Consider the following 27,518-nt stretch of genomic DNA (forward strand, 5'->3'; position numbering starts at 1 on the left):
ATGATGCCACACTTACCGAAAGAAAAGGCACTTATTTCCTACCAGCAGTTCCTCACTATATGTGGAAATTTCCCCATATTTAACTTCAAATTTCAAAGCCAAAAGTACTCTCTTTTTTTTAATTTATTTTTTATTGTTATTTCCCCAACACAATTTTTTTCCCCACTGTACAACATGGGGACCCAGTTACACATACATGTATACATACTTTTTTCTCCCATTGTCATGCTCCATTGTAAGTATCTAGACATAGTGCTCAGTGCTACACAGCAGGATCTCATTGTTAATCCATTCCAAAAGCAATAGTTTGCATCTATTAATCCCAAACTCCGAATCCATCCCACTCCCTCCCTCTTCCCCCCGGGCAACCACAAGTCTATTCTCCAAGTCCATGATTTTCTTTTCTGTGGAAAGGAAAAATGGGCAAAAGACCTGAATAAACATTTTTCCAAAGATGTACAGATGGCCAACAAGCACATGAAAAAAATGCTCAACATCCTTGATTATTAGAGAAATGCAAATCAAAACTACCATGAGATACCACCTCACACCAGTCAGAATGGCCATGATTAATAAGTCCACAAAAAGCAAGTGCTGGAGGGGCTGTGGAGAAAAGCAACCCTCCTGCACTGCTGGTGGGAATGTAAGCTGGTACAACCACTATGGAGAACAGTATAGAGGTACCTTAGAAATCTATACATACAACTACCATGTGATCCAGCAATCCCACTCTTGGGCATATATCTGGACAAAACTTTCTTTAAAAAAGACACATGCACCCGCATGTTCATTGCAGCTCTATTCACTATAGCGAAGACATGGAAACAACCCAAATATCCACTGATAAACGATTGGATTAGGAAGATGTGATATATGTACACAATGGACTACTACTCAGCCATAAAAAAAGAACAAAAGAATGCCACTTGCAGCAACATGATGGATAACTAGAGACCCTCATAGTGAGTGAAGTAAGCCAGAAAGAGAAAGACAAATACCATATATCACTCATATCTGGTATCTAATATTCAGCACGAATGAACCTTTCCACACAAAAGTACTCTTTTAATGACATAGTAATGACTTTATTTTATAAATGATGACACCAGAAAAGTCGACAGATTTACAAAGACATATTTCCGCTGAACATACCAGTTCTCCATTTTTACCTAACCTCTAGAAAATGTATCAAGTTTCTCAAACATATAACACCTGATATCATTTGAACATGAAGTACCTACCTGGTTGCCTGTTCCATTAGAGAACACACAGAGAACATTCTTCCTGGTCTATCTGGAGGAAGGTTATTTACTGAATATGTTTTCTCTTGTCTCTGAAAATTAGTTTAAATGAAAAAAAAACTGAATAGTAAGTTTTAAAAATAGTAATAATGACCAAAACTTAAGTATTTACATAGTGACAAGGCAAACAATTATTTTAACTTAATCAAAACCCATAAAAAGTAATTTTTTTTGGCTGCTACTATTCAAAAATTATATTCTAATAGCCTATAACTTACTGTTCAATTTAAAACTTGGCTATATTCAAATTAACAACCTAGTTAACAGGAAACACACTACATAAGCCCCCTTTTCCATTTAGACAAAGAAGAAGACTATATAGGTTTGAACATTTATTTTAATTGAATGAATATATCATTTTGATATAGTCTATTAATGGATAAGCTATTCATATAAGAAAATAATATTTACAGGCTCAGCCTCTTGTATTAGGAAAAAAAACTGTTATTTTGTTATTCCTTCTGAATTTCCTCTTTCTTAGACTCTTTTTTTTTTTTTTTTTTTTTTGGCTACACCCGCAGTATGTGGAACTTCCTGGGCCAGGTATCTCTGAGCCACTAGTGAACTCCTCTCAGACTCTCTAATGCTAGTGTTTCCCAGGATTTTGTCTTCAGCCTTATCTTCTGATTTTTTCTCAGGTAATCCCATCAGGGCCCAAGACTATGTCCTTAAAAAATATCCTAACAGCAACAACTAACATTTACTGAGCAGATACTATGTGCTAGGTACCACGCTGTTACAAAGATTATCTCATTTACTCCTCAAAATAATTCTGAGAGATAAGAACCATTAAAGCTGGAGTTCCCGTTGTGGCGCAGTGGTTAACAAATCTGACTAGGAACCATGAGGTTGCACGTTCTATCCCTGGCCTTGCTCAGTGGGTTAAAGATCTGGCGTTGCCGTGAGCTATGGTGTAGGTCGCAGACACGGCTCGAATCTGGTGTTGCTGTGGCTGTGGCGTAGGCAGGTGGCTACAGCTCTGATTCGACCCCTAGCCTGGGAACCTCCATATGCCACAGGAGTGGCCCTAGAAAAGGCAAAAAGACAAAAGAAAACAAAAAAAACTATTAAAGCTTATTTTTTAGTTAAGTAAATTGAGGCTTGAGGGCTAAGTAGTAGTAGAGAGCTGAAGTGAACAAGAGAGTGTAATCCATACTTTACCATCAATGAGAGAAGATGGGTTTCAAAGTCAAGACAGATGGATTCAAATCACAGGTGTGCCTCTTACTAACTGTAATAATGGGGGGCTTATACAACCTTTCGTAAGCCTTAGTGCCTACAACCTATGAAATGGGAATACTACTTACCATCTAGATTGTTCCAAGGATTAATGAAATAATACATATATAAAGCACCTGGGACAGAATTTGGTTTATAGTAGGTACTCAAAAACAGTCTCTCCTCTTTTATCCTGGGCTGTAGACTTGAATATCCAAATCTCTATTGGACATCACAAAGGCATCTCAACTTCAACGTGTCAAAAATGAAATTACTATCACTTCAAATCTGCACATACCCCTATGTTCATAGGAGCACTATTTACAATAGCCAAAACATGGATATGAACCTAAATGTCTATCAACAAATGAATGAATAAAGAAGATATGGTGTTAGATAGATATACAGTGGAATATTACTCAGCCATTAAAAAGAATGAAACAATGCCATCTGCAGCAACATGGAGGAACCTAGAGATTATCGGATTATCGTACTAAGCAAAGTAAGTCAGAAACATTTACCACATGATGTCACTTATAAGTGGAATCTAAAATATGTCACAGGAGTTTCTGTTGTGGCTCAGTGGTTAACAAATCTAACTAGGAACCATGAGGTTTCAGGTTCAATCCCTGGCCTTGCTCAATGGGTTAAGGATCTGGTGTTGCTGTGAGCTGTGGTGTAGTTTGCAGACTTGGCTTGGATCCCACGTTTCTGTGGCATAGGCCAACAGCTACAGCTCAGATTAGACCCCCAGCCTGGGAACCTCATATGTCATGGGTGAGGCCCTGGAAAAGACAAAAAAATAATAAAGTTAAGATACAAATCAACATATCTATGAAACAAAAACAGATTCACGGATATAGAGAATGGATTTGGAGGTATGCAGCACAGAAGGGACTGGGAGTTTGGAATTAGCAGGTGCAAACTATTATATATAGGATGGATAAACAACAAGGCCCTATTGTATAGCACAGGAAACTATATTCAATATCCTGTGATAAACCCTAATGGAAAAGAATATGAAAAATAATATATATGTACATCTAAGTCACTCCACTGTACAGTAGAAATTAACACATTATAAATCAACTATGCTTCAATAAAATTTTTAAAAATCTATTTTAAAAGGAAATAAAAATGGAAAACCCTTATTCAAAAAAAAAAACAAAAAAAAAAACACCCCACAAGATTTAAGTCCCTCCCAACTCCTCCTCCCTCACAAAATCCCAGACTCCTCCCCAAAAGCAACCACTGCAATTCAGTTATCTGTCTAGATCTTTCTCTGTGCATTTACGCATGTATTATATACACTAATATAATTGGGTTTGGGGTTTGTTTTTTGTTCTTAACACAAAAGATATCATTGTACATGTTAAGTACCTTTCTTTTTTCACTCATCAGTGTCTTGGAGATCTTCCAACATCTGTGCATCTACATCTTCCTCATTCTTTTAAACTGCTACACAGCATTCCCATAACCTGATCACCACAACTTATTTCACCATTTTTCTATTGATGAACATTTAGATTGCTTCTAGTTTTTTGCTGCTACAAACAAGACCACAATCCACAGTGGTGGCCATGCTTCTTCATATACATGTGCCAACATTTTTCTGAGATAGATAACCTTAGAAGCAGAGTTTCTGGCCAATTTTACTTGATATTATCAAACTGTCCTTTGTGAAGGCTCAATTTACATTCCAATCAATACTATGAAAGCACCCCTTTCCCCACACCCTTGCTGGCAGCAGATATTACCAACCTTTACAACTTTTTGACATTTTATGAGTGAAAAATGTCCTGACATTGTAATTTTAATCTGCATTTTCTTGATACATGTTTTCCAATATTATAGGTTACATGGCTTAACCATTCTTATCCTTTACTCATTTTTCTACCAGGTTTTTTTTTTTTTTCTTTTGGTCTTTTTATTACTACTTTATAGTGTAGAATTTTCTTGTCCAGGCCTTTGTTTTTTGAAGCTCATCAAACTCTATGCCTCTGGTTTTTTGTATTATACTTAAGAAGGCCTTCCCTACTCCAAGATCATAAACACTGTCCTTCTGTTTTCTTTTAACAATTACATGGTTTGGTTTCTGACATTTAGCCCTTTAATCCACCTGGAAATTATTTTGGAGTATGGGTTAAAGTAAAGAGCCAAAAACTTTACTCCAAAAATAAAGCTAATTGTTTCTAGATCTTTTCACTCAAGTAGAGAGAGGATAGTGAATTTGTTGCACACAGGGTCTAAGTGTGTGAAGCTCAAAAGAGTCCACCACAAAGGTACTACTTGGCTATAAGTTCTGTTTTATCGCCAAAGTGTGATATATTCGCTTCAGTATAAAAATTATCACTCCCTCCTTGTGACAACTTTGAGTAAAACGGATGCTCTGAGATGTCCGGTGTTTATCTTGGAGTTTTTGAACTTTCAATACACAGAAGCCATTAGAAGATACAAATCATACCCACTCTATTTACCTGTTTACTTATCTCTTTCATTACACACACATGTGCACACAAACACACTCTATTGGTCACACTTTTATTTGCCTGTTTGCCTGACTCCTGGACTGTGAACCCTTAAAGGCAGGAACTTTTCATCTTTACCCAGTGCCTAACAGTGCTTGCCTACGAATGCTCAATTAATATTTATTCAATAAATGAATACTTTCCTACAAATAAACTCTAGCAGGAAATCTGCTCTAATATATACTAAAATATTTATGAAATGAAATGATACTTGGGATTTATTTAAAAATAAACAGGGAGTGGAGGGGGCAGTAGAAGTACATGGAACAAGGTATAGATGGAACAAGTGTTGTAACAGGTACATCAAGGTCTGTTACACTTATCTTGCTACTTTTTGCATGTTTGAAATTTTTCCTAGTTAAAAAATCTGCTCTATTTTTAAGTCTGCTCCCTAGCAACCCTGATAATCTTATCACTTATTCTGTAATAGAAAAAGAAACATATTATGTTCCATTCAGCAAAGTAAAGCTGTGTGATACGATGGTAATCCCTATGAGAGGGTGGATTTCAAGTGTCAGACTGGGAACAAGCAAATTTAGACTATAAACAAAATTACTACATGATTATATTTTGGCCTGATATATTAAATACATCGTGTCATATTTCACTTTTTTTGGTTGTACCTACCCTATGTGAGAGTTCCCCAGTCAGAGACTGAATTCATAGACTGCAGTGACAATGCTGGATCCTTAACCAACTGCCCCACAACGGAACTCCAAGAAATATTTTAAATATGCAAACATTTGTATGTGGGGGGAAAAAATAATGTGCTTTTTAATGTGCAAGTATTAATTCAAAGAAGTATACTGATTCAAAATAATATTGCAAGTTTCAGTTTTTCCTATTGATAAATTCTCTGACAGAAGAAGTTTAACTTCTGATTTAAACACAAACTGCTTAGACAAATGAATGACAGAATATTGGATAAGAATGCAGTTAAAGTGGTTATTAATTACCATGCCAATGCTGGCAGTAAGATTCTATTAATTCTCCAGACTAAGGAGTATCAAGAAATGTTATAAAATATCAAATGTCCCATATAGGTATTCAGAATTATTTAGTAACTGCTATATATCAAAAATCTTCTTAGGCTGAGACCTCATCAACTCACCTCTTCTGATCCTTCTTGAATAGAATAATATGTAAAATAGTTCCCTAAATAAGCTCCTTCTGATTTGAAAACAGATCCATCTCCCGGATAAATCTCTATTGAGTTCATATTTTTATGGTTAAGTCTAAAGGAAAGAAATAATCATTAAAATTTTCTTTTCTGAGATTAAAATACACATGAAGGCAATCACTTTTTTTTTTAAAAAGCACAGCAGTATGAGGTTTCGCCTATCTAGAAATCTAGAAAAATGGATAATCTTATACTATGCACATAAGACAGCTCAATTTTTTTTTTTTTTTTTTTTTTTGCAAAACATAAACAGAACACACAGAATTGGTTAATGTACCTATTTCAGGAGTTCTGGTGGTGGCACGGCAAAAATGAATCCGACTAGGAACCATGAGGTTTCAGCTTCGATCCCTGGCCTTGCTCAGTGGGTTAAGGATCCGGCATTGCCGTGAGCTGTGGTGTAGCTCGCAGAGGTAGCTCGGATCCAGCTTTGCTGTGCCTTTGGCATAGGCCGGTGGCTACAGCTCAGATTGGACCCCTAGCCTGGGAACCTCCACATGCCATGAGTACAGCCCTAAAAAGACCAAAAAAAAAAAAAAAAAAAAAAAAGTATATGCGTGTGTATGCGTGTGTGTGTGTGTGTGTGTATTTCAACTAAGCTCAACTTTTAGAAGTCAAGCTTCTTGTCTTATCATCCTGGAATCCTCTCTGCCAAGTCACGGTGGCTGGCACAGAGTAGTCACCAAAGCAATATACCCACTGCAAAGGAGTTAAATATGACATCTCCAGTACCTAAGAATAAGATTATTCTGTAATAATGAAACTAGCAGAAGCAGTATCTGATAGATGAGATTAGCCATGTGTAAAAGGAGCCACCACTAAGATGGTGACTGACTATATCTGGAGCGGCCAGTCACAAACAAGGTGGTGGGCATATGATGTATAAAAACTTAAAGTAAGTCAATTTTATTGAAACATATACGAAGAATATACTGTCAGAAGAGGTTGGGTTTTCATGCAAGAAAAGGAGACCTCAAAGAACAAAAATCTCACAAATTTCTTCTAGCATTATTCACAGAAGTGAAACTCTGAATCTAGCCTACACTAGTATTCTAATTACTACAGAGGTATGCTTTGTGGTGGGGTAGGAATAATTCAATGGAATAGTTCAGACTCAGAGGAGACAGTCAATGAGTACTTGCTGCATGAGTGACAGCTGAAATCTCTCCAAGGCTAGCTAACTTCTTCTCTAACTCCACACTCAACAAGCAACCTTCTGATGACTAATTCAGATGATTAGATCCCCTGTTGCTTGGAAGGAGTATCCTAAAAACTGGCAAAATATTTCATTCACAAGCAAAACTAACCCCCTGCTGTGTCTGGAGTTGTGGCAAAAATCTTGTGAATGTGGTTGATGTGAATTAGTCACAAGACCCCTCCATGCACTAATAAAAATCCCCTCCATACACTAATAAAAATAAGTTTTGAGACCTGTAAAACTCAGCACCAAACAGAATAGTGGCCCCAGCAAAACTGTGTCCTCTTGGGAGGAGTCCATCCACAAGGCTACTCCTGTACCTCTGTGACATTGCTACATAGTTCCAAACGCAACATAAGTGACTTACCTATAGATAGTACCTTTGTACCAAACCACTTTTACTAATTCAGGATAGGAATATTCTTCACCAAACTGTCTCTGTGAAAGTGAATCACAAAAATTCCACCTGTGAAGGACAAAATACAAGCTATTGATTCTGGCTGCCCAACATGAGTACCTTTAGAAGTTAACAAAATAGTTCTATTGTAGTAAGATTCATTTCTTGCTTAACTCATTAGATCAAAGAAAAGTAAAAATTAATGTGAAAATGCATTAATAAAATTTAAAACCAGCTGACTCTTGAACAACATGGAGGTTGGGGGCACTGACCCTAGTGCGGTAGAAAACTGAGTATAGTTATCTCTGCCTCGGAGTTCCCGTCACAGCGTGTCGGAAACGAATCCAACTAAGAACTGTGAGGCTTTGGTTTCGGTCCCTGGCCTCACTCGGTGGGTTAAGGATCTGGCGTTGCAATGAGCTGTGTGGTGTTGGTTGCACACAAGGCTCAGATCTGGAGTTGCTGTGGTTGTGGTATAGGCCAGCAGCTACAGCTACAGTTCGACCCCTAGCCTGGGAACCTCCATATATGCTGAGGGTGCAGCCCTTTAAAAAAAAAAAAAAAAGAGAAGAAAGTTATCTCTGGCTCGAAAGCAAAGGAGCTGATCAATGACTCACCCCAAAGCAGGAAGCTGAAAGTCTGGACAGGACTCAAACCCTGCTTCTGCTGACTCCACAAATTGTGATCTCTAGTAGAACACAAATTTTCCCCCACACTTAAAAGATCTGAAAAATGAGAATAAAGGTACTAAATTTATTGAAAAAAAAATCCACGTATAAGTGGACCCATATAGTTAAAATCCGTGTTGTCCAAGAGTCAACTATAACCTTATTTTTCCATGACTTGTCCTAGTATATTTCATAATCTCATTATTGAATCTCAGCATAAATATATACATTAAGTTTTGCTGACATTTAAAATTTAGGATTCAAACAATAAATATTTACTGAAATATCGATGGAGGGCCAGGCACTGTGCTATAACACACTGTGGATACAACAACCCCGAAAGACAGACAGGGTCCCTGCCCTCAATGGAGATTCCTATTCAGCAGGGACATTAAATAGTTGGTATTGAACATAAAGAAAGGAGAGTTACTAGATGCTGTGGGACTGAATAGAACCTAATCTTAATCTAGGATCTTGAGGAAAACCACCCTAATGAAGAAAGGCTTGTGCTAAGACTTGGAAATGGGCATAGATGAGCAAGCTGATAAAGGGGAATGCTCCTGGCACAGGACAGAGCAAGTGCAGTGGTAAAAGAAAGTTTGGGCAAGCATTCTAGGGAGTACAAGAGGTCCAGTTTAGCAAGAGTGGAGTAAACAAGGGCAAGAGTGGTGAGGATTACAGATCCAGGAAGGGACCAGTAAGGACAGCCTGTTAAGCTATGCTTACATAAAATGGATTTCAATCAAGGTCAGTTGTAAGTTATCAAAAAACTGTTAATTTAAAAGCATATAACTCTTTTGATGTGTACTTTTAATATTGAATTCCCAATTCTAACTAGATAATTACAACGAGCCTGAAAATCATTCCCATATTTTGGGAGGGTTTTTTCAGCCCCACGACATGTTAAAATTCTGGGGCCAAGGATTAGACCCGAGCCGTAGCAGTGACAACACCGGATCCTTAACCCACTGAGCCACAAGGATTTTTGTTTTTGGGGTTTTTTTGTTTGTTTCTGCCTTTGTAGGGCCCAAACTGCAGCATATGGAAGTTCCCAGGCTAGGGGTAGAACTGGAGCTGCAGTTGCTGGCCTTTACCACAGCCACAGCAATACCAGATCCGAGCTGCGTCCGTGACCTACACCACAGCTCACGGCAACACCTGATGCTTAATTCACTGGGTGGGGGCCAAGGATCAAATCCTCATCCTCATGGATACTAGTCAGGTTCGATACTGCTGGGCTACAATGGGAACTCCTATTTTGTTTTAAATCTATACTCAGAAGACTACCTGGGATCATATCCCAATTCTACAAGCACTACTGGTGAGACTTTGCTTGGGTTATTTAACATTTTGTGCCTCAAGTTCCTCTACAAAATGAGGATGATAATAGCACCTACCTCAAGGGGGATTACTATGAGGATGAAATAGGTAAAGTATAACTCTTCATGGCACAGAGTAAGTGCTTTGTGTTAACAATTATTATTGCTACACTACTTACACAAAGTTCATGTTATAAATTTATAACCACTAGGTGATTCATCTCTTAGTGGGGATAAAAGGTTTGTACCCAGCCACCCAGAAGCCTCTCTATGTCTATCCCTTTCGAAAATGGACACATTTACAGTCAGTTAACCAAAGACAAGGCTATGAATGAAAGAAAGAACCCCTGATCACAAACTTGTCTGGTCCACTGAGTGGCAGCTGATGCCTCCCAGGGCTTGCTCCCACAGAACCAGCACTCACCATACTTTAACCTTTTCAGTAACAGTGACCCTTATTAGACTCTGAGCTCCTAGAAACCAGGGACTCTGCCTTAGTCACCCCTGTGTTTAATAAAGCATCTAGTGCAGTTAGCCTTTCATCAACATTCAATGCCCGGGGGTTAAGTAAGAAATATAAGCAACACATTAGCTAGGGAAATTATTTTTTTTCCATTATAAGCAAAGTTTTAGATCAACTGAACTTCACCCTGGCCTCCTGTCCAGAGGCTTCTGGGTGGCTGGGTACAAACCTTTTATCCCCACTAAGAAATGAATCACCTAACGGTTATAGGAATGGTTATCAGATGATTCCGAAAGAAAAGTGATCCTTAGGCATGGACTGGTTCTGACAAAAGCTTTAGGACAAATAAATCATTCTTCCATTACCTGTGCAGGTGTGGGACAGGGCAGCTCAGTAACAGGGCCCTGGGAAGAACAGAAACTTCTCTTCCTCCTTCCTTGGAAATCTCAGAAGTTAAAATTCTCTCCTGGGTGACATGTGCATCAATTCCAGACATACTGCTGATTTTATTCTGAAAACAAAGTGCTAAAAACAAAGGGTATTTCCATTCCTCTGGACAAGAGTCCACAGAGCAGCACTGCTTTACCCATGTGTAGATGGGTGTGTGTTTTGTAACAGGTGAAGCCAGCTCCTCCCTCCCTTCAGTTCCATTTATACAACTCTTCTTCTCTAAAGGATCTCTGGATTTCATGATCTCATAATAAAGTTCATTTTCTTTATTCTTCAGTCTCTGTCCTGATAAACTTCCATATGTATAGATTTTGCCAGCTTTTTCAACTAGTTTGTCCTTTCGGGCTTGATTATTTTTTTCTGACAGTATTACAAGTGAGTCTGGCTTCTGGCTTACTTTACACAAAAAATGTACTGTAAATTCATGCTGAGATTTGGGCAGGCAAAGGTATGCGTGACCATCTAAGGATGATACTTTCACAGTGCCACTCTGCATACATATCATGCTGTCATCAGTATCAAGACCCGGCCATCTCACTTCTGTGATGTCAATGAAGATACGCTGAGTTGAAGGAAGAAAAAGGGATGATATTTTGTTAACAGTCTCATTTTCTCAAACGTTTGATACCTACATAATATGTAAGAAAGCTCTTAAAAAGTTTTGTTTTACTACTTTGGAAGAATGAAAAAAGTCAGCTTATGTATGGCTTTCCAGAGAATACTTGATATTGTTAGGATTATCTCTCTTAGAAAAGTAGACATGAAACACACATTGGGGAGTTCCCATCATGGTGCAGCAGAAATGAATCTGACTAGGAACCATAAGGTTGTGGGTTCAATCCCTGGCCTCGATCAGTGGGTTGAGTATCCTGTGTGAGCTGTGGTGTTGGTCGAAGACACCGCTCAGATCTGGCATTTCTGTGGCTATGGTGTAGGTTGGCAGCTGTGGCTTCAATTGGACCCCTAGCCTGGGAACCTTCATATGCTGCGGGTACAACCCTAAAAAGACCAAAATAAAATAAAATAAAAAATAAAACAAACATTGGAGTTGCCATTATGGCTCAGTGGTAATGAACCCAACTAGCATCTGTGAGGACGTGGGTTCTATTCTTGGCCTCACTCAGTGAGTTAAGGATCTGGTCAAGAGCTGTGGTTGTAGGCTGCAGATGCAGCTCGGATCTGGTGCTGCTGTGGCTGTGATGTAGGCTGGCAGCTGTAGCTCCAGTTCAACCCCTAGCCTGGGAACTTCCATATGCCATGGGTGCAGCCCTAAACACACACACACACACACACACACCCACCCACCCACCCACCCACGCACACACTCTCACTCTGACAAAAAAGGAAAGAGGAAAAAGAAAATCATCTGATTATATTTAACAGTAAACAATTTTAATTTAAAGCACACAATGAATCAGAGATAAAGAGATATGCATCACCTTCCTAAAAAAGTCTATTCTGAAAAAGAATAAAAATGAGCGAAGACCAGCATGCCTGTATGAAAAGCAATTCTAACTTTTTTTTTTTTGGTCTTTTTTTGCCTTGTCTAGGGCCGCTCCCGCAGCTTATGGAGGTTCCCAGGCTAGGTGTCTAATCAGAGCTGCGGCCCTGGTCTATGCTGGAGCCACAGCAACGCGGTTTCCGAGCCATGTCTGCGACCCACCCCACAGCTCACAGCAATGCCAGATCCTTAACCCACTGAGCAAGGCCAGGGATAGAACGTGCAACCTCATGGTTCCTAGTCAGATTCGTTAACCACTGCGCCATGATGGGAACTCCGAGCAATTCTAATTTAAATGGTATGGAACTAGGATAAAAATCATCGACTGAACAATTCAGGGAATGCAGAACCAGGCTCAACCATATCTTAAAATGTTATGTATGATAACATAAGCTTTCAAAACAAGTGGAGAAAAGGAGAATTACTGGTTTACTAAATGGTACTCAAATTATTAAACAGCATTTGGGAATTGCTACCTCAAAGGATTATCACATGGACTAAATACAGTACTCGTCCTGCACGGTACCAGGTACACCACATGCTACAATAAATTCTAGGTGGCTTAAAAGGTGACATTTTAAAAAACTGAGCTAAGAGTTCCCGTCGTGGCTCAGTGGGTAATGAATCCGACTAGGAACCATGAGGTTGAGGGTTCGATCCCTGGCCTTGCTCAGTGGGTTAAGGATCTGGCGTTGCCGTGAGCTGTGGTGTGGGTTGCAGACGCGGCTCGGATCCCGTGTTGCTGTGGCTCTGGCGTAGGCTGGTGGCTACAGCTCCGACTTGACTCCTAGCCTGGAAACCTCCATAAGCTGCGGGAGCGGCCCAAGAAATGGCAAAAAGACAAAAATTAAATAAATAAATAATTGAGCTATTCAAAGGTAAACTGGTCCGGATCAATAGCAAACAGATTTGTATAGAACAGCTAACAGTGCCAGTTGCATCTTTTCATATAAGATAGAAATAGTGTCACATAACAATCTTTTAATCAGTTAAGCTTGCCAAATTACACATTTCAACTTCCATTTATGTAAAACTTTAAATGTACAAAAATATTATCAAGAAAGCCTCATAAATGTACAGTGCTATCTACATGTACAGATGTGAGTGTGCTAAAATTAAGAGCAGTCTTCACTGATGGCAAAGCTGGTTTATAAGGATCATCAGTTAAGATAATTCTCATTCCTACAATTAGACTAATGATCCTACTGCAGCCTCAGCAGCAAGCTATGCAGTTTCAGTGACTAGTTACTCAAAAGATACAGTGGAAAAATGGCCCTGCACACTAAGTTACAGCTTACAATTTTTCCTGACTCCTATGCCATGAGACAATATAACAGAAAATTACTCAGTAGGCAACAAGTATCATGACTATAGCAGAAAAGTGGTTAAAAGAGTCTTCAGAGTCAGATAGACTCGGTTTAAATCCTGACTTTGCCACTTAGAAAATATCCATAGACATGAGACACCAACATCAAATACTTTCACTGACATGTGGAATCTGAAAAAAGGACAGACTGAACTTCTTTGCAGAACAGATGCTAACTCACAGACACTGAAAAACTTATGGTCTCCAGAGGAGACAGTTTGGGGACTGGGGGGATGTGCTTGGGCTGTGGGATGGAAATCCTGTGAAATCAGATTGTTATGATCATTATACAACTACAAATGTGATAAATTCATTTGAGTAATAAAAAGAAAAAAAAAAGAAAATATCCATAGACAAATTAGGCCAGCTCTCTGAGATTACTTCCCTCACCTGTAAAAAGGGGCTGATAGCCATTGAACCTGCTCTGATAAGCAGGTACCTGTGTCATAATGGTGTTATTAATTATTTTTAATATCATTCCTAGTTCTTGGCACATAGTAAACCTCAAGAAATCATGGTTATTATTATTCCTAAAAGTTCAAAATAGAATCTAAGCAAAAGAATAAAATGTGTATACCCCTGAGTCTCTACTACACATTAATAACTAACCTAAGCTACTGATAATGGTCACATAATTTCTTAATTTTGACACCACTGAGAAAGAAAAAGGCAGGGAGATAAACAATATAACTTCTGTGTCTCAATGTACAAAATATCAAAACACTCTAGTGTGTTGAAAAATACAGGCCTATGAGTTCTACAGTAACATATTTATTCCCAAGTGTCATGAAGAAAAAACCTAAACAGTAAAGTACCTGTTTGTAATTACCTGTCTTCAAATATTTTTTTTAAATGAGGTTTAAAAATAAAATCACCTTTTTTCTTTCAGAAGGTATGATGTTTGTAGATAAAAAAGGGCAAGTAGCAAAAGAATTTCTAAAATCTAGGGCTCGCTGTAGCTGCTCCTACAAAAAGAAACACAAAATAATCTTTTTAAGATTAAAATTAAATCTTTAAGATTGAAGATTAAAATCTTTAATTTTTTAAAATGATTTGAAAATCAATTTAGAATGCCATTAATACTAATTACTTTCCATATTCTGACCATCTCAACAATATTTTAGTATTAAGAGCAGCTCTTTGTGTCATCTTTACTTACCCGGTAAGTGCTGATTACAAAGTGTGTCCTTTGGCGAATTCTTTCTGGTTGTTCTAAAGGATGTGCTGAAATAGGTGGTGCCTTTTCAAATAAAAATTCAGAACCACAGGGTGAAAGCTGCAATCTGGAACCATCAACGTATTGTACTTGCACTGAATCATCTTCGTAAAGTACCATTTGTACTTCAGCTGCCATTACTGTGACTATAGATAAAATGTCCTTCCTAGGCAAAGACTGAAGGAAATAGGAAATACAGAAGCACAAATGGTTCACTTATTGTACAAAAGTTCTATTAAAATAAATGGATTTTAATAAATGCATTTTCTAAGAACATAAAGCAAAACACATCGCCATTGCATTTATTTTTGTTGGATGAAAAGTGATTATCTTACTATACATGCTTATGTGATCTGAAATCAACATCCTTAACAGAATGTCTTGATTAACCCCAAGGGCTTCACTCCTGTATGGGTAGATAACTTAGAGGGAAGAGATAGCCCACCGAATTTTAACAGTCTTTATAATTTTATTAGCTTTACATCTGAAGTTCAACTTCTGAAAACTACATGCTCAATATCTCTTTTCAAATAACAAGCAAATTCCACCTCTGTAATAAGAATACTGTAAATCATTTGTAATACATGCAAAAGGCAGGCCAAAAGTAACTATTAGGCCTAAGGGAAAAGAACACCTGGATTCTTGCCCCTGGCCTGGCATTAAGAAAGTAGATTAACCACCTTGTGTCTTACATTCACCCTTATTTCACCGAATTCAATTTCCTCTTTACCTCTAAAATGTCTCTGTGTCTTCTTTTTTCCTTTTTACTGCTGTACCTGTGGCATATGAAAGTTCCTGGGTTAGGGACTGAATCAGAGCTGCAGCTGTGGGTCTATACCACAGTCATGGCAACGGCAACACTGGATCTGAGCTCCATCTGCAACCTACACCACAGCTTACAGCAAAGCTGGATCCTTAATCCACTGAGCAAGGCCAGGGACTGAACTCGCATACTCACAGACAGTATGTCAGGATGGTTAATTGTTTATTTCTTGGGGAGTTCCTGTTGTGGCTCAGCAGGAACAAATCTAACAGTCATGAGGATGTGGGTTCGATCCCTGGCTTCACTCAGTGGGTTAAAGATCGGGCATTGCCATGAGCTGTGGTGTAGGCTGTAGTAGCTGTGGCTCGGATCTGCCATTGCCGTGGCTGCAGTGTAAGCTGGAGGATGCAGCTCCGATTTGACCCCTAGCCTAGGAACCTCCACATGCCACAGGTGTGGCTCTAAAAAGACCAAAAAAAAAAAAAAAAAAAAAAAAAAAATCATCGTTTATTTCCTTATTTGTAAAATGGGGTAGTAAGAGGATTGCTATGAGGATTCAATGAGACAACACATGACAACGCCAATAGTGTGAATGTTGCCTTGGAGGAGCTCAATAAATTTTATGATTCCTTTCTAAAGCGAACTCCATCCCCTTCTAGGACATTGCGTCCTTCTGTTACTCAAGTGATCAAGTTTCACCTGACAAAAAAAAAATTATCTTTCCATAGATACCACTTTCCCCAGTTTATCCCTTTTTTTTTCTTTTTTTTTTTTGCCTGTGCCTGCACCACAACTGTAACCAGAGTCACAGCAGTGACAATGCTAGATCCTCAAACTGCTGAACCACAAGGGAATTCCCCCCTATTTCCTACTAATAAACTTCTCAAGTATAGTATCCATTCAGTGTCCACTTTCTCTCCCATCAATCTTCAGTCCATTGCAATCCAGCTTTCTCCTCCACCTCTCTCTTCTGACATGGTTTCGCAAGGGCCACCAGTGACTATCCTACTTAACTGGTCAATCTGTGACAGTGTTGTGTATCTTCCCCTGCACCAAACTCTCTTCCTCTGCCTTTTGTTCAAAAAAGGGGAGAGGGGCTGACAAGATCCCTTCCCCCCACATGTCCTCTATATTACTATTTTTAGTTTAATCATTCCTCTTTTTTTTTTTGTCTTTTTAGGGCCACACCAAAGCATATGGAGGTTCCCAGGCTAGGGATCAAATTGGAGCTGTAGCTGCCAGCCTATGGAACTGCTACAGCAACTCGGAATCCAAGCTGTGTCTGTGACCTACACCACAGCTCACGGCAACACCGGATCCTTAAGCCACTGAGAGAGGCCAAGGATCGAATCCGCATCCTCATGGATACTAGTCAGATTTGTTTCCGCTGAGCTACCACAGGAACTCCTAATCATTCCTCTTCTTCACCATCCTCTTAAATCAAGGATTCATCAACACCTAACCTTAATTAGTCCCCATTTCATCTCTTCTTACTATATACACTTGTGCTTCTATGCCCACCCCTGCTTCTTAAAAAAAAAAACAAAAAAACTATCCATTTCAATATAATTCGTTACATATAACTTATAATCTTTTGTTGAATGGTCAGGATATTAATATTAAACCACATGATCCCTCCCCAGGAAATTCATACAACTTTAATCATTTTTTCCCCTAGAGCACTCCCAAATGTATCTGACCGCTCTCCAGAGCTTCTAGGTGCCTGCAGTACCTCTCTTCATGTCTCTGTTCCACAGATAAATCAAATTCACCATGACTAAAATGGAACTTAATCACTCCCACCAAAAGCAGACTTCTGTAATATCCCCTAATTACATTCACTTTTACCTCTTTCCAGGCCGGTCTACAAACAGTAGCCAGAGGGGTATTTTAAAATAAAAATGAAATCTAACTCTCCCTGACTTACCACACAATGTTCACACTTAGAAAAAAATCCAAATTCATAACCATGGCCTATAAAAGCCATACAATCTGCCCCATCTATCTCTCCAATCTTATCTCCTCTTGTTCAAGACACTTTAGCTACGTTGGCCTTTTTAATGTTTTTTAAGTAAGCTGCATCACATCGCAGAACCTTTGCACTATTTTTTCTGCCTAGCAGTCTTCCCCTGGCTCATCACACTGCCGATTCTTTGGCACCATTAATATTATTACTTCAGAAATATCTATATCTTTCTCAAAGGCCTATCTTAACCATTAAAGTTGTTTCCAACCGACTCCCAATCATTTCTTGTCCATTTCATCTTTTTTCTTCATAACATCTATTATTATCAAAACTGATTCTACTTCCTTTTTGTTTTTTCCCACTAGGATATAAACTCAGTCAGAGCAGGGACCTCATCTGTCTTATTCACAACTGTATCCCTGGCATTTAAAACAGTACTTGGCCAATAATAAAGACTGCAATAAATATTTATTATAAATATGTATTTAATGATAAATATATATGTAATGTATAAGAATATATTAGTGAATTTTAAAATTCTTGTTCCTCCTGAATTTGTAATTTGAGTTAATGGCATCTCAATGTTAGCAACATTTGACTTAACACTGTTTTCCCTTTTTTTTTTTTTTGGTCGTTTTGCCATTTCTTGGGCCGCTTCCGCGGCATATGGAGGTTCCCAGGCTAGGGGTCCAATCTTCCCAGGCTAGGGGTCCAATCGGAGCTGCAGCCGCCGGTCTACACACCACAGCTCACGGCAACGCCACATCGTTAACCCACTGAGCAAGGGCAGGGACCGAACCCGCAACCTCATGGTTCCTAGTCGGATTCGTCAACCACTGCGCCACGACGGGAACTCCTCCTTTATACCTCTGTAACAAGTCCTGTTGATTTTGTACCTCACTCTCATAAATGCGGCTCCTCCGTTTCTATTTCAGGTCATCACCTTTACCCTCTACTCGTGTAAACTCTTGGGACCTTTTCCTAGTTTTTCCCCTCTCCAATTCATTTCCAGTATTGCCTTCATAGGTAACTTTCCACAACCAAGACCATATCAACCACTTTACATCATTTGTTTACATACTTGTTAAAAGTAAATATTCATAGCAATCAATATATTTATATTGCAGCTACATGTACCATAGATATATTTCAGAAAAAAAACGGTGCAGATAAACAGTTGGGAAACATATTTTCTGCTATCAATTGGAAAAAGGTCTCTCTCTTTAGACAAGTTTGTTTTTTTTAACAGCTTATTGGGGGTATAATTGTTGTTTGGATTACTTAAATAACCAAGCATACACAAGAAACAGTGGAATGTCTGAAGTTCCTGGCATATCATAAACATAATCCGACTCCAACCCACATTTCCAGCCTAATTTCTACTGTCTTTTTCCTGTGGTGTTTTCAACAGCTACCACATTACGCCCGCGTATGTTTATCGGTCAAAAAGCCACAAGGTTGCTCCAGACATCAACGGGAATCTCATTTTTTTAAAATGCGATGTCTTGTTACAGAAAAAGCCTCACTGAAATAACAACCAAAGTCTTGGACTCACAGAGAAAGGAGCTCTGAACCGAACAATCCTGGAAACAAGGACAATCAACGGCCCTAGCGCTTTACTTTGCCAAAATGCTCGAAGTCTGCGTCGGCGCCGGCCCACGCCTGCTTCTCGAGTAATAGTTTTTGAATCTGACAAATTACCAGTAGGTGATGCTTCTCGACGAACGAATACAATCATAACCGAGAGGAATAAGGCCACAGGGAGAGTGTTTGGAGGTCTTTCGCCAAGTCCGAGGAGCAGGTGAGCAAAGGCAGCTGGCGACAGAGAAAGCAAAGGCCAGCAGCTGAGATTCAAACCTTGCCGCACCAAAGAAAGCCGTTTAGCCTTACAAAGGAAGACCGGATGTCCTGACCTGACCGCGCCCTCCGCACGCAACGGAGGGTGGGACCGGAAGTAGGGAGGCGGAGTCCCAGTCCGGAAGCTGGTCGACTCCTCTCCGGTTTTCATTTCTGGTACACACCCTTTCCCACCTGGTTGCGATAAAGCCGGTGAGGACCAGCATTCTGATGGGCTAAGCGAGATAACAGCAAGAGTGAGCCTTGTGGAGTGATGTTAATTTAAATAATCTAAACAATTAGACGTCAATAAGCCATTGGAAAAAAAAATTGGCAAAAGATGGAGACCTCTGCTTTTCCTAGTTTGGTGTCAGAAAATGTCTTTCAGGAGTTCCCGTCCTGGCTCAGTGGTTAACGAATCCGCTAGGAACCATGAGGTTGAGGGTTTGATCCCTGGCCTTGCTCAGTGGCTTAAGGATCCAGCGTTGCCGTGAGCTGTGGTGTAGGTCGCAGAGGCGGCTCGGATCCCGCGTTGCTGTGGCTCTGGCGTAGGCCGGCGGCTACAGCTCCGATTAAACCCCTAGCCTGGGAACCTCCATATGCTGAGGGAGCGGCCCAAGAAATGGCAAAAAGACAAAAAGAAAGAAAATACGTCTTTCAATTGTCTTTGCACCTTTAAACGTTTTTTTAAAAATAGCAAGTGGAGGTGTCTGCTATATTTATTTATTGCCATTAAAGCAAATATTTATGAAGAGCCTGCTATGTGCTAAGCATAATGGGGATAAACCAGGGAATGAGACCTAGGGTCGAGGATGTGGGCTAGAGATTAACTGGAAAGAAACAACTAGACAATAATTCGATCACATTTATGGTAAGTGTCCTTAAGATAAAACACAGAGGTTTGTGAGAGCATGTAGTGGGCAGATCTAACCCAAGCTGAGGTAATATTTCCACTGAAATTCAAAGGATAAGTAGGCGTTAGCTAGGTAGAGGTAACAGCCTGTGTGAAGGCCTTTAAGCCCAAAGGAAAGATCTGGTACCTTAAGAGGGCTGAAAGAAGAGTTTCTGCTCTGTTGCAGTGGGTTAAGAATCTGATTGCTGGGGCTCTGGTCCCCATGGGGGCTTGGGTTTGATCCTCAGCCTGGCGCAGTGTGTTAAAGGATGTGGCATTGCGTAGGTCATAGCTGTGGCTGGGATTCAATTCCTGACACCAGGAACTTCCATATGCCATGGGTGTGGCCATGAAAAAAAAGGGGAGGGGGTGCTGAAAGAAAACCATTTGGTTAAAACTGATTAAAGAGGGAGAAAGTCTCTTCTTAGGGGAGAGAGGCCTGCAATGGGGCCATTGACATATGCAATACAGATTTATGAATTATGGACTTTATCTTAAAAGCAGTGATAAACTATAAGCAGGGCATTAAGCAAAGATGGCAGCACCAAGTGATGGGGAGAAACGTAACTCCTTAAATTTATCTCCATTTAAAAAAATCTGATATGCAAATTGACCTCAATCTTATGTAAAGTGTAATAAGGGTATCCTCAACCATGTTTTCACCGGTCTGTAACATCAGCTTTATTACACGGTGCTTAGGTCCTATGTTACTCCCACCTTTTTTACCTCCAATGTATAAGAACCTCCTATATATAAATTCTGTCTACTACAGAGGGGTTTTGTGGTGCTTTTTGTACTTTAGAAAAATTCTTGTAACTGGAGAATAGATTGTACAATGTAAGAACAGACGTGTCAAGCCCCGTAGAAGGCTTTTGAAAGAACAACAGGAGAGATGATGGCAGTTTGGACTCAAGGCTGTACACTGAGAATGGAGAGCATAGCTCCAAGAAATATTTAGGAGATGAACTCTTTAGTCTTAGGGGTGATTTAACAGTAGGAGTTCCTATTGAATTCTGAGGAAGCTCTAAGGGAAGGTAGCTCTGGTTTGGATGCTGTTTCTGCAGGATTAGAAGCAGCGATTAACTAGGGACTGGCTGCTATCATGAGGTAAGGGCAATTAACAACTGGGCATCTCCAGTAAAAAATGGATGAAGATAGCAAAGCAGGTCTGGAGGCGTCATTGGTAACAAAGCAGTGAGGGGGTCATGATGGCATTTTATAGCTATATGACCTTGGGGAAAAAAATGTTTGCTATTAAATTTGCAGCTGGTTTTTATCTGTGGCCATCCTCCAAGCCTGATTAACAGATAAGGCTACTTTTTCTTTGTAAGTTTGAGCAGATTTCCCGTCCTTCAGTCCTGGACAGGTTTTTTACTTTTTCATGCCAAGCATCCTCTCCTAATAGGATTTTTTTAAAAAAACCCAAATTACAGCTTATTCCATACCCTCCCTAGGTAAGACTAAATACCTAATCACAGAGTTTCTCCTGCTTTCTAACAGCATCCAAGCTAGAGTGAACCTCCAGTTTCTTAGACCCTCTCCCACATTATCCAACCAAAGCCCGTATCTCCTAAGTTTCTAACACCCTCTTATTGACACATCCCACACTTCCCCATGGTGTATATTCTGCCTCACTACAGGCTCTAAACTCAACATACCCAGGTAGAGGTGTGGTCCTGGTTATCTTTGACTGAAGGGCACTGAAAACATAGAGGGTCTGAGTTGATGATACAACTACCAAATTCAGACCAATATGTTATTTATTTCAGGGCCACACCTGAGGCATGTGGAAATTCCCAGGCTAGGGGTCGAATCAGCTACAGCTGCCAGCCTATGCTACAGCAACACAGGATCTGAGGCGCACCTGTGACCCACACCACAGCTCACAGCAACACCAGATCCTTAACCCACTGAGCAAGGCCAGGGATCAAACCCACAACCTCATGGATCCTAGTTGAGTTTGTTAACCACTGAGCCACAAAGGGAACTCCCAGACCAATATTTGCACTGTTACCAGACACAAGACTAACATGTACTGGTACCTTTGCGTCCTTGCTCATTAAAGACTTGTACTAATCATCCCCCTTACAAAAACTTACACATATTCTATTGAAGATACAGAAATCCTAAAGGCCAACACTTGGGGTCCAAGGCCAACTCTTCCTTTCAGTATGTACTGGTGCATTTTTTTTGTTTTGGGGTTTTTTTGGTCATAATGTTCACTGCCTTGATGTGGGAACTGAGTTTGCAGACCAGGGATTGAGCCACAGTGGTCAAAGTCCTGAATCCTAACCACTAGACCACCAGAGAATTCCCACTGCAGTTTTGAAACATGTCCACACATTCCTTGAAGGCCTGATATGACTTCATAACCACTCGCTTAGAACCAAGAGACCGAGCAGAAGTAATGCTGTGTGCTGCTTCCAAATGCAGCTTCTTCCTGTGTCTTTTGCAGTGCCCTCTCTCAAAATCTAGCTGTCACGTTGTGAAAAGTCCAAGCCATGTGGGCAGGCCATGTGTAGGTGGTCCTTTTCAAGCGATGGCCCTGTTCAAGTGATGACTTCAAGTCATCTATGCCCAGACATCAGCCATGAGACAGAGTGAAGGTGACTCCAGAGGACTGCAGCTGCCAGCTGTTCGAACCACCTCAACTCCTTAGTTTTCCTAGCTGAGGTGTCAAACATGGCAGGATAGAGAAAAGCCATCTCTACTGTACCCTGTTCAAATTCCTAAGCCACAGGAGCATGAGCATAATAAAATGTTTTTTGTTTGAAGAGATTGAATCTGGGTAGTTATTTAAGTAGCACTACTAACTGAAACATGTATATTGACCCTATTGGTAGCTGTTATTGAGTATAGCAGCAATTGGTAACAATGAGCTAATAGATAAAACTAGGTGGTTATTCCCAGAGCAACTGCCAGAAGTTTAAAGTATATTCAATTAGCATGTACTTGGCCCCTTGTCTAATGTCAGGCCCATTTGCTATATTCCTCTCTTCCCCAACCCTGTGATTTACAGTGAGCAGTCTTTAGAGAACTGAAGATTAGGGATCAGCCACCACGTTAGGAGCCAATTTGTAAAATGAACTATTATAATTTCCATAAAACCCAGTTAGATAAATACTTCCCTTTTACAATAAGGGTGCTAAAAGTTTTAATGTATTACATTTGCTAGTTTTTCCAAAGTAGACATATTTGTTATTAAAATTATTATTCAACAGACACTGAACAGAGTATCTTCTATCCTAGTGTGGTTTCTGATTTCAGATCTTAATTTTATGTCATGTAAAAAAGTTTAACAGAAATTGTTTGGAATACCAGGATACCACTCCAAAAACTTACAGGAAACAAAACTATTTAAATTTTATTTTCAAAGTCTAATTTTAATTCAGACTGAACAAGCAGAAAAGTGAGAAAGCTAATCGTATTAGCAGACACAGATGTACCAAATGTAAAACAGTGGGTTATTAACAGAACTATTTACATGCATATTTACAAGCGATCCTTTTTTTACATTAAGTTTTACATTTAGTTAGTTGGAAAAAATTTGACATTAGGTAAAAATATTACTTAGATAGGGCTGAAGTGGTACCGCATTATAGTAAAAGTATTAGAAAAGTGATTCTTAAGATGTATCAATTATAAAGCAGATGAAAAGTTGAATGATAAGATCTAGTAAAATTCTCCAGTAAAAAAGTCAGTGGAACTCATGCTATAAAATGAAAGTGAGAAAGTCATATAAATGAAGAAGAATAATGTTCTAGGCTTTAGGGTAATGAGGTTAGGTAAAAAAACAATGAACAATTCTAGAATTGCAATAAATCCTCAGTGAAGAATCTTGGTTGTTTAGTTAGGAGTTATAAGTTGTTTTTTAAATGCCATTTTAAAAGCCCTTGGTATCAACTAGCATCTCGATATGTAAATCAGTTGTTAATGATATAGTCTAAGACTTCAGTGCTAAAGATATTCATGACTGTGATTCATATTTGAAACTTAATTCAATGAAACACTAATAAATGTAAAACTAAATGAAAGCTCTAATACTCACATCTAAAAAAGGATGCTACATTTTGCAGTAATATGTATTTTCAGGCTAAGATTTTTTCCCTCAAGAAAAGTAGAATTTAAAGGATAAGGTTCTAACCAGCTAGCAAAATTTACTTTCAACATTTCATTTATTTCAAAATCGATTTTATTGCAGCCAAAACAGTGGAATTAACTGTACATAATAAACTATTATATATATATACACGTTTTAAGTTATAGGGAATAAAGTTTATTTTGGCAGAGTGTTAAACAAAATTAAAGTTGCATACATTAGTAACATAACTCAACATTCTTAATTTGGTATAAGTGTGACACATTTTCTTGCTTTTCTGTTCTGCTAAATCACCATAACCTAAACTGCTTTATAAACTGATATGCCGAAATTTAATTTTACTGTTTTCGCTTACGCTCTGATTCCAAACAAAACTTTTCATAAGCTTCTTCTATCTCTGGGTCCATCTCATCATCAATATCATCCAAGTATCTGTGAAAGAAGCAAAATGACAAGTTTAATGTTTTCAATTCAGAAGATGCTAAACCACGAAAGCATGCATCTCCCCACCCTCCAACAACCCTTTCCATCCATATATGGGCAAACCTATCTTGCCAATCCTACCAACTGCTGATAAGTGTTCCTCCCCCATTTCCAGTACAAGACCATTTGTTGAAATGCCACAAGTTCATTAAGTCAAAGAGAATATAATGCTTACCAAGTAAAACTTTAGAGGACAACCTGAAATTCAATGCCAAGGATAACTTCAATTTCCAGTGGTACACCCAGCAGGGCTGAGCCTGCCTAACTGTGCTTAGAGGCACAACCCTGTATTTTTTTCTATTAAACATTATATAAAATTATGGCAACATTAGAAAATCTGATACTGACATAATTAAAATGTCACTAGTTGGAGACAATAAAGGTGATTCTTTTTTTTTTTTTTTTTTTTCCTCTCTCTTGGCTGCACTTGCAGCATGTGGGCATGTGGAAGTTCCTGGGCCTGATATTGAACCTGAGCCACAGCAGTGACAAGGCTGAATCCTTAACTACTAGGCCAACAGAGAATTCCTTTAAGGGAAAAAAAAAAAAAAAAAAAACCTACCAAACACAAATGAGATATAAGAAAACCTTTAGTCACAGGTTTTCTCCCCCCATACTTATGAAAAGGAAAATCTAAGTAGCCCATTCAAATTTGCATAAATTGTTAACAGAACCAGGACAAATCTCATGACTTCTTGGTCCTTCTATATACAAAATGTAGTACAATCTAATGATAAATGGGTAATATAATAAAAGTTTATTTAATTACAAAGAATGGCAAGTGAAGAGACTGAGATATGAGAAGAGGGCTATAATTTATATATTCCCATCAGTCCAAACATTTTTATAAATAGTTATCTGTTTTCTTTCATTTTAAACCTTTAACAGCTAAGATGTGAGCCTTTTACTACGTGCCAGAAGTAAACATACGTGCTTATGTATCTCATTTAGTTCTCAAAAAAAAAAAAAAACAAAAAACCTCAAAGGAGGGGTACTGCTATTCCTATTTAATAGATGGAGAAACAGGCACAGAACTTGACCACTATCTCACAGTATTACGGGTATTTTTTTAAAGTCTTAGGCATAAAAACAGAATCTATTTTATAAAAACTAATTGCTTAAATATGCTACATTAATAGTTTTTTCTCTTTAACTATATATAAGTTCTCAGATTAATTTGTTTTCTAACATAATTTTCTGAAAATTTTTGGTAAATACTATTACATATATACCACTATAATACTACCAAAATGTGCGTTCTTTCATCATCTTTTCTAGTCTAAACTCCATCTACAAACTGTGGTCACAAATTTCACAATGAAAGTAGCTAAAGAGAACATACGGATCACCAGCCCCTGATAAATCTGTTCCATTTTCTTCATAATCTGGAAAAAAGTCTTCTCTTTCAAGTAACTCTTGATATTTCTCTTGGTAATCTAAAAAAATAAAAAATTTTAATGCTGAAAAAATTCATACGAAAAATTTTTTTAGTATTGTGACTTTTCATTTAATTAAATAGCAGTAAGGTTCCAATCACATATTTAATAACTTTTACGAAATTTATATTCTAATTGGCTTGCTTTATCCCAGCCCCCACCCCCATCTCCACCACATGCTCATAAACTACACAGCGCACCCTTGAACAACATGGGGGTTAGGGCCACTGAACCTCCAGTACAACTGAAAATCTACACATCACTTAGCCTTGTATCTGCAGATTCAACCAACCCCATGTATAATAAAGTACATATTTAGTGAAAAAATTCAGGTATAAACAGACCTATGCAGTTCAATCCTGTGTTGCTCAACAGTCAACTGTATATTTAATACTCCTCTACATGTAAGTTGGAAATCACTATGAATATTCCAAAGTACATTTCATAGCCAGTGTGTACATTTTCTACTGCTTTCATTGATCCAAGTTTCTCAATCTGAGGAGGCTAACCAAGCAAATGCTGTGAGCACAGGGGATTTTTCTCCCCTCTCTTCAGAGACAGCTTGAAGGTGGCTACCTGATAAATGTTTCAGCTTTACCAACATTCCCTTGGTTGGTCTCTAAGGCCATAACAGCTGATATTAAAGCTTTCAACCTGTAAACTGTCTTACTGAGTTTCTTTTAAGATTAGTATGTAAATTGGAGTTCCCATTGTGTCGCAGTGGAAGCAAATCCAACTAGGAACCATGAGGTTTCAGGTTCGATCCCTGGCCTCACTCAGTGGGTTAAGGATCTGGCATTGCCATGAGCTGTGGTGTATGTCGAAGACAGGCTCGGATCTAGTGTTGCTGTGGCTGTGGTGTAGGCTGGCAGCTACGGCTCGGTTTAGACCCCTAGCCTGGGAACCTCCCTATACTGTGGGTGGGGCCCTAAAAAGACCAAAAAAAAAAAAATAGGATTAGTATGTAAATGGAGTCCTTACCTCTAAAAAATAAAATGGGTTGGGGTATATTAAGACTAGTTACCTTACAACTAGTTTTTTGTGAACAACAGCAACCTCAAACTTTGAGAGGATAATATAACTACGTTAAACTAAGTAGACACCATGTTTTGCCAACATTGTCAGTCTCTATAAAACTAATTCCAGCTTAAAGGGCTAGTGATATTTTGACATCCAATCTTGGCAATTTGGAAACAATTTCAATTATAAAACTTCCCTGCAACAAATGCTTAAGGCAA

General features: G+C 38.9%; 2 protein-coding genes across 27 annotated transcripts in view; both read right to left on the reverse strand.

Moving 5' to 3' along the window:
* The window catches only part of C16H5orf34 (chromosome 16 C5orf34 homolog), a 52,836-nt gene extending 33,424 nt beyond the window's left edge, over window positions 1-19,412 (reverse strand). For 5 of the 14 annotated variants that reach the window (XM_085002173.1, XM_085002170.1, XM_085002171.1 and 2 more), the window contains exons 1-7: window positions 19,090-19,412; window positions 14,749-14,982; window positions 14,465-14,554; window positions 10,638-11,284; window positions 7,793-7,891; window positions 6,159-6,282; window positions 1,242-1,333 (exon numbers count right to left, since the gene is read on the reverse strand). In XM_085002173.1, coding sequence (XP_084858299.1) covers window positions 1,242-1,333; window positions 6,159-6,282; window positions 7,793-7,891; window positions 10,638-11,284; window positions 14,465-14,554; window positions 14,749-14,982; window positions 19,090-19,272 — 1,469 coding nt within the window. In that variant the 5' untranslated portion in view covers window positions 19,273-19,412. Of the gene's footprint in view, window positions 1-1,241; window positions 1,334-6,158; window positions 6,283-7,792; window positions 7,892-8,439; window positions 8,548-10,637; window positions 11,285-14,464; window positions 14,555-14,748; window positions 14,983-19,089 lie in introns of all 14 variants that reach the window. The other 9 variants (XM_085002178.1, XM_085002176.1, XM_085002175.1 and 6 more) reach the window with 6 other exon arrangements.
* Window positions 19,413-23,600: 4,188 nt separating this feature from the next.
* The window catches only part of PAIP1 (poly(A) binding protein interacting protein 1), a 36,025-nt gene continuing 32,107 nt past the window's right edge, over window positions 23,601-27,518 (reverse strand). For 12 of the 13 annotated variants that reach the window (XR_014831220.1, XR_014831219.1, XM_085002193.1 and 9 more), the window contains 2 exons: window positions 26,187-26,280; window positions 23,601-24,793 (listed from right to left, as the gene is read on the reverse strand). Coding sequence is in view for 10 of the 13 variants with exons in the window: in XM_085002193.1 (XP_084858319.1) it covers window positions 24,700-24,793; window positions 26,187-26,280 (188 nt within the window). In the remaining 3 variants the exon portion in view is untranslated. The remainder of the gene's footprint in view (window positions 24,794-26,186; window positions 26,281-27,518) is intronic. The other variant, XR_014831221.1, reaches the window with a different exon arrangement.

Source organism: Sus scrofa, chromosome 16 (genome assembly GCF_054392235.1).
Source record: "Sus scrofa isolate SSC_HxYL_T2T_F1_AM1 chromosome 16, Sscrofa_HxYL_maternal_Yorkshire_Landrace_v2.0, whole genome shotgun sequence".
In the NCBI taxonomy this organism is placed as follows: domain Eukaryota; kingdom Metazoa; phylum Chordata; class Mammalia; order Artiodactyla; family Suidae; genus Sus; species Sus scrofa.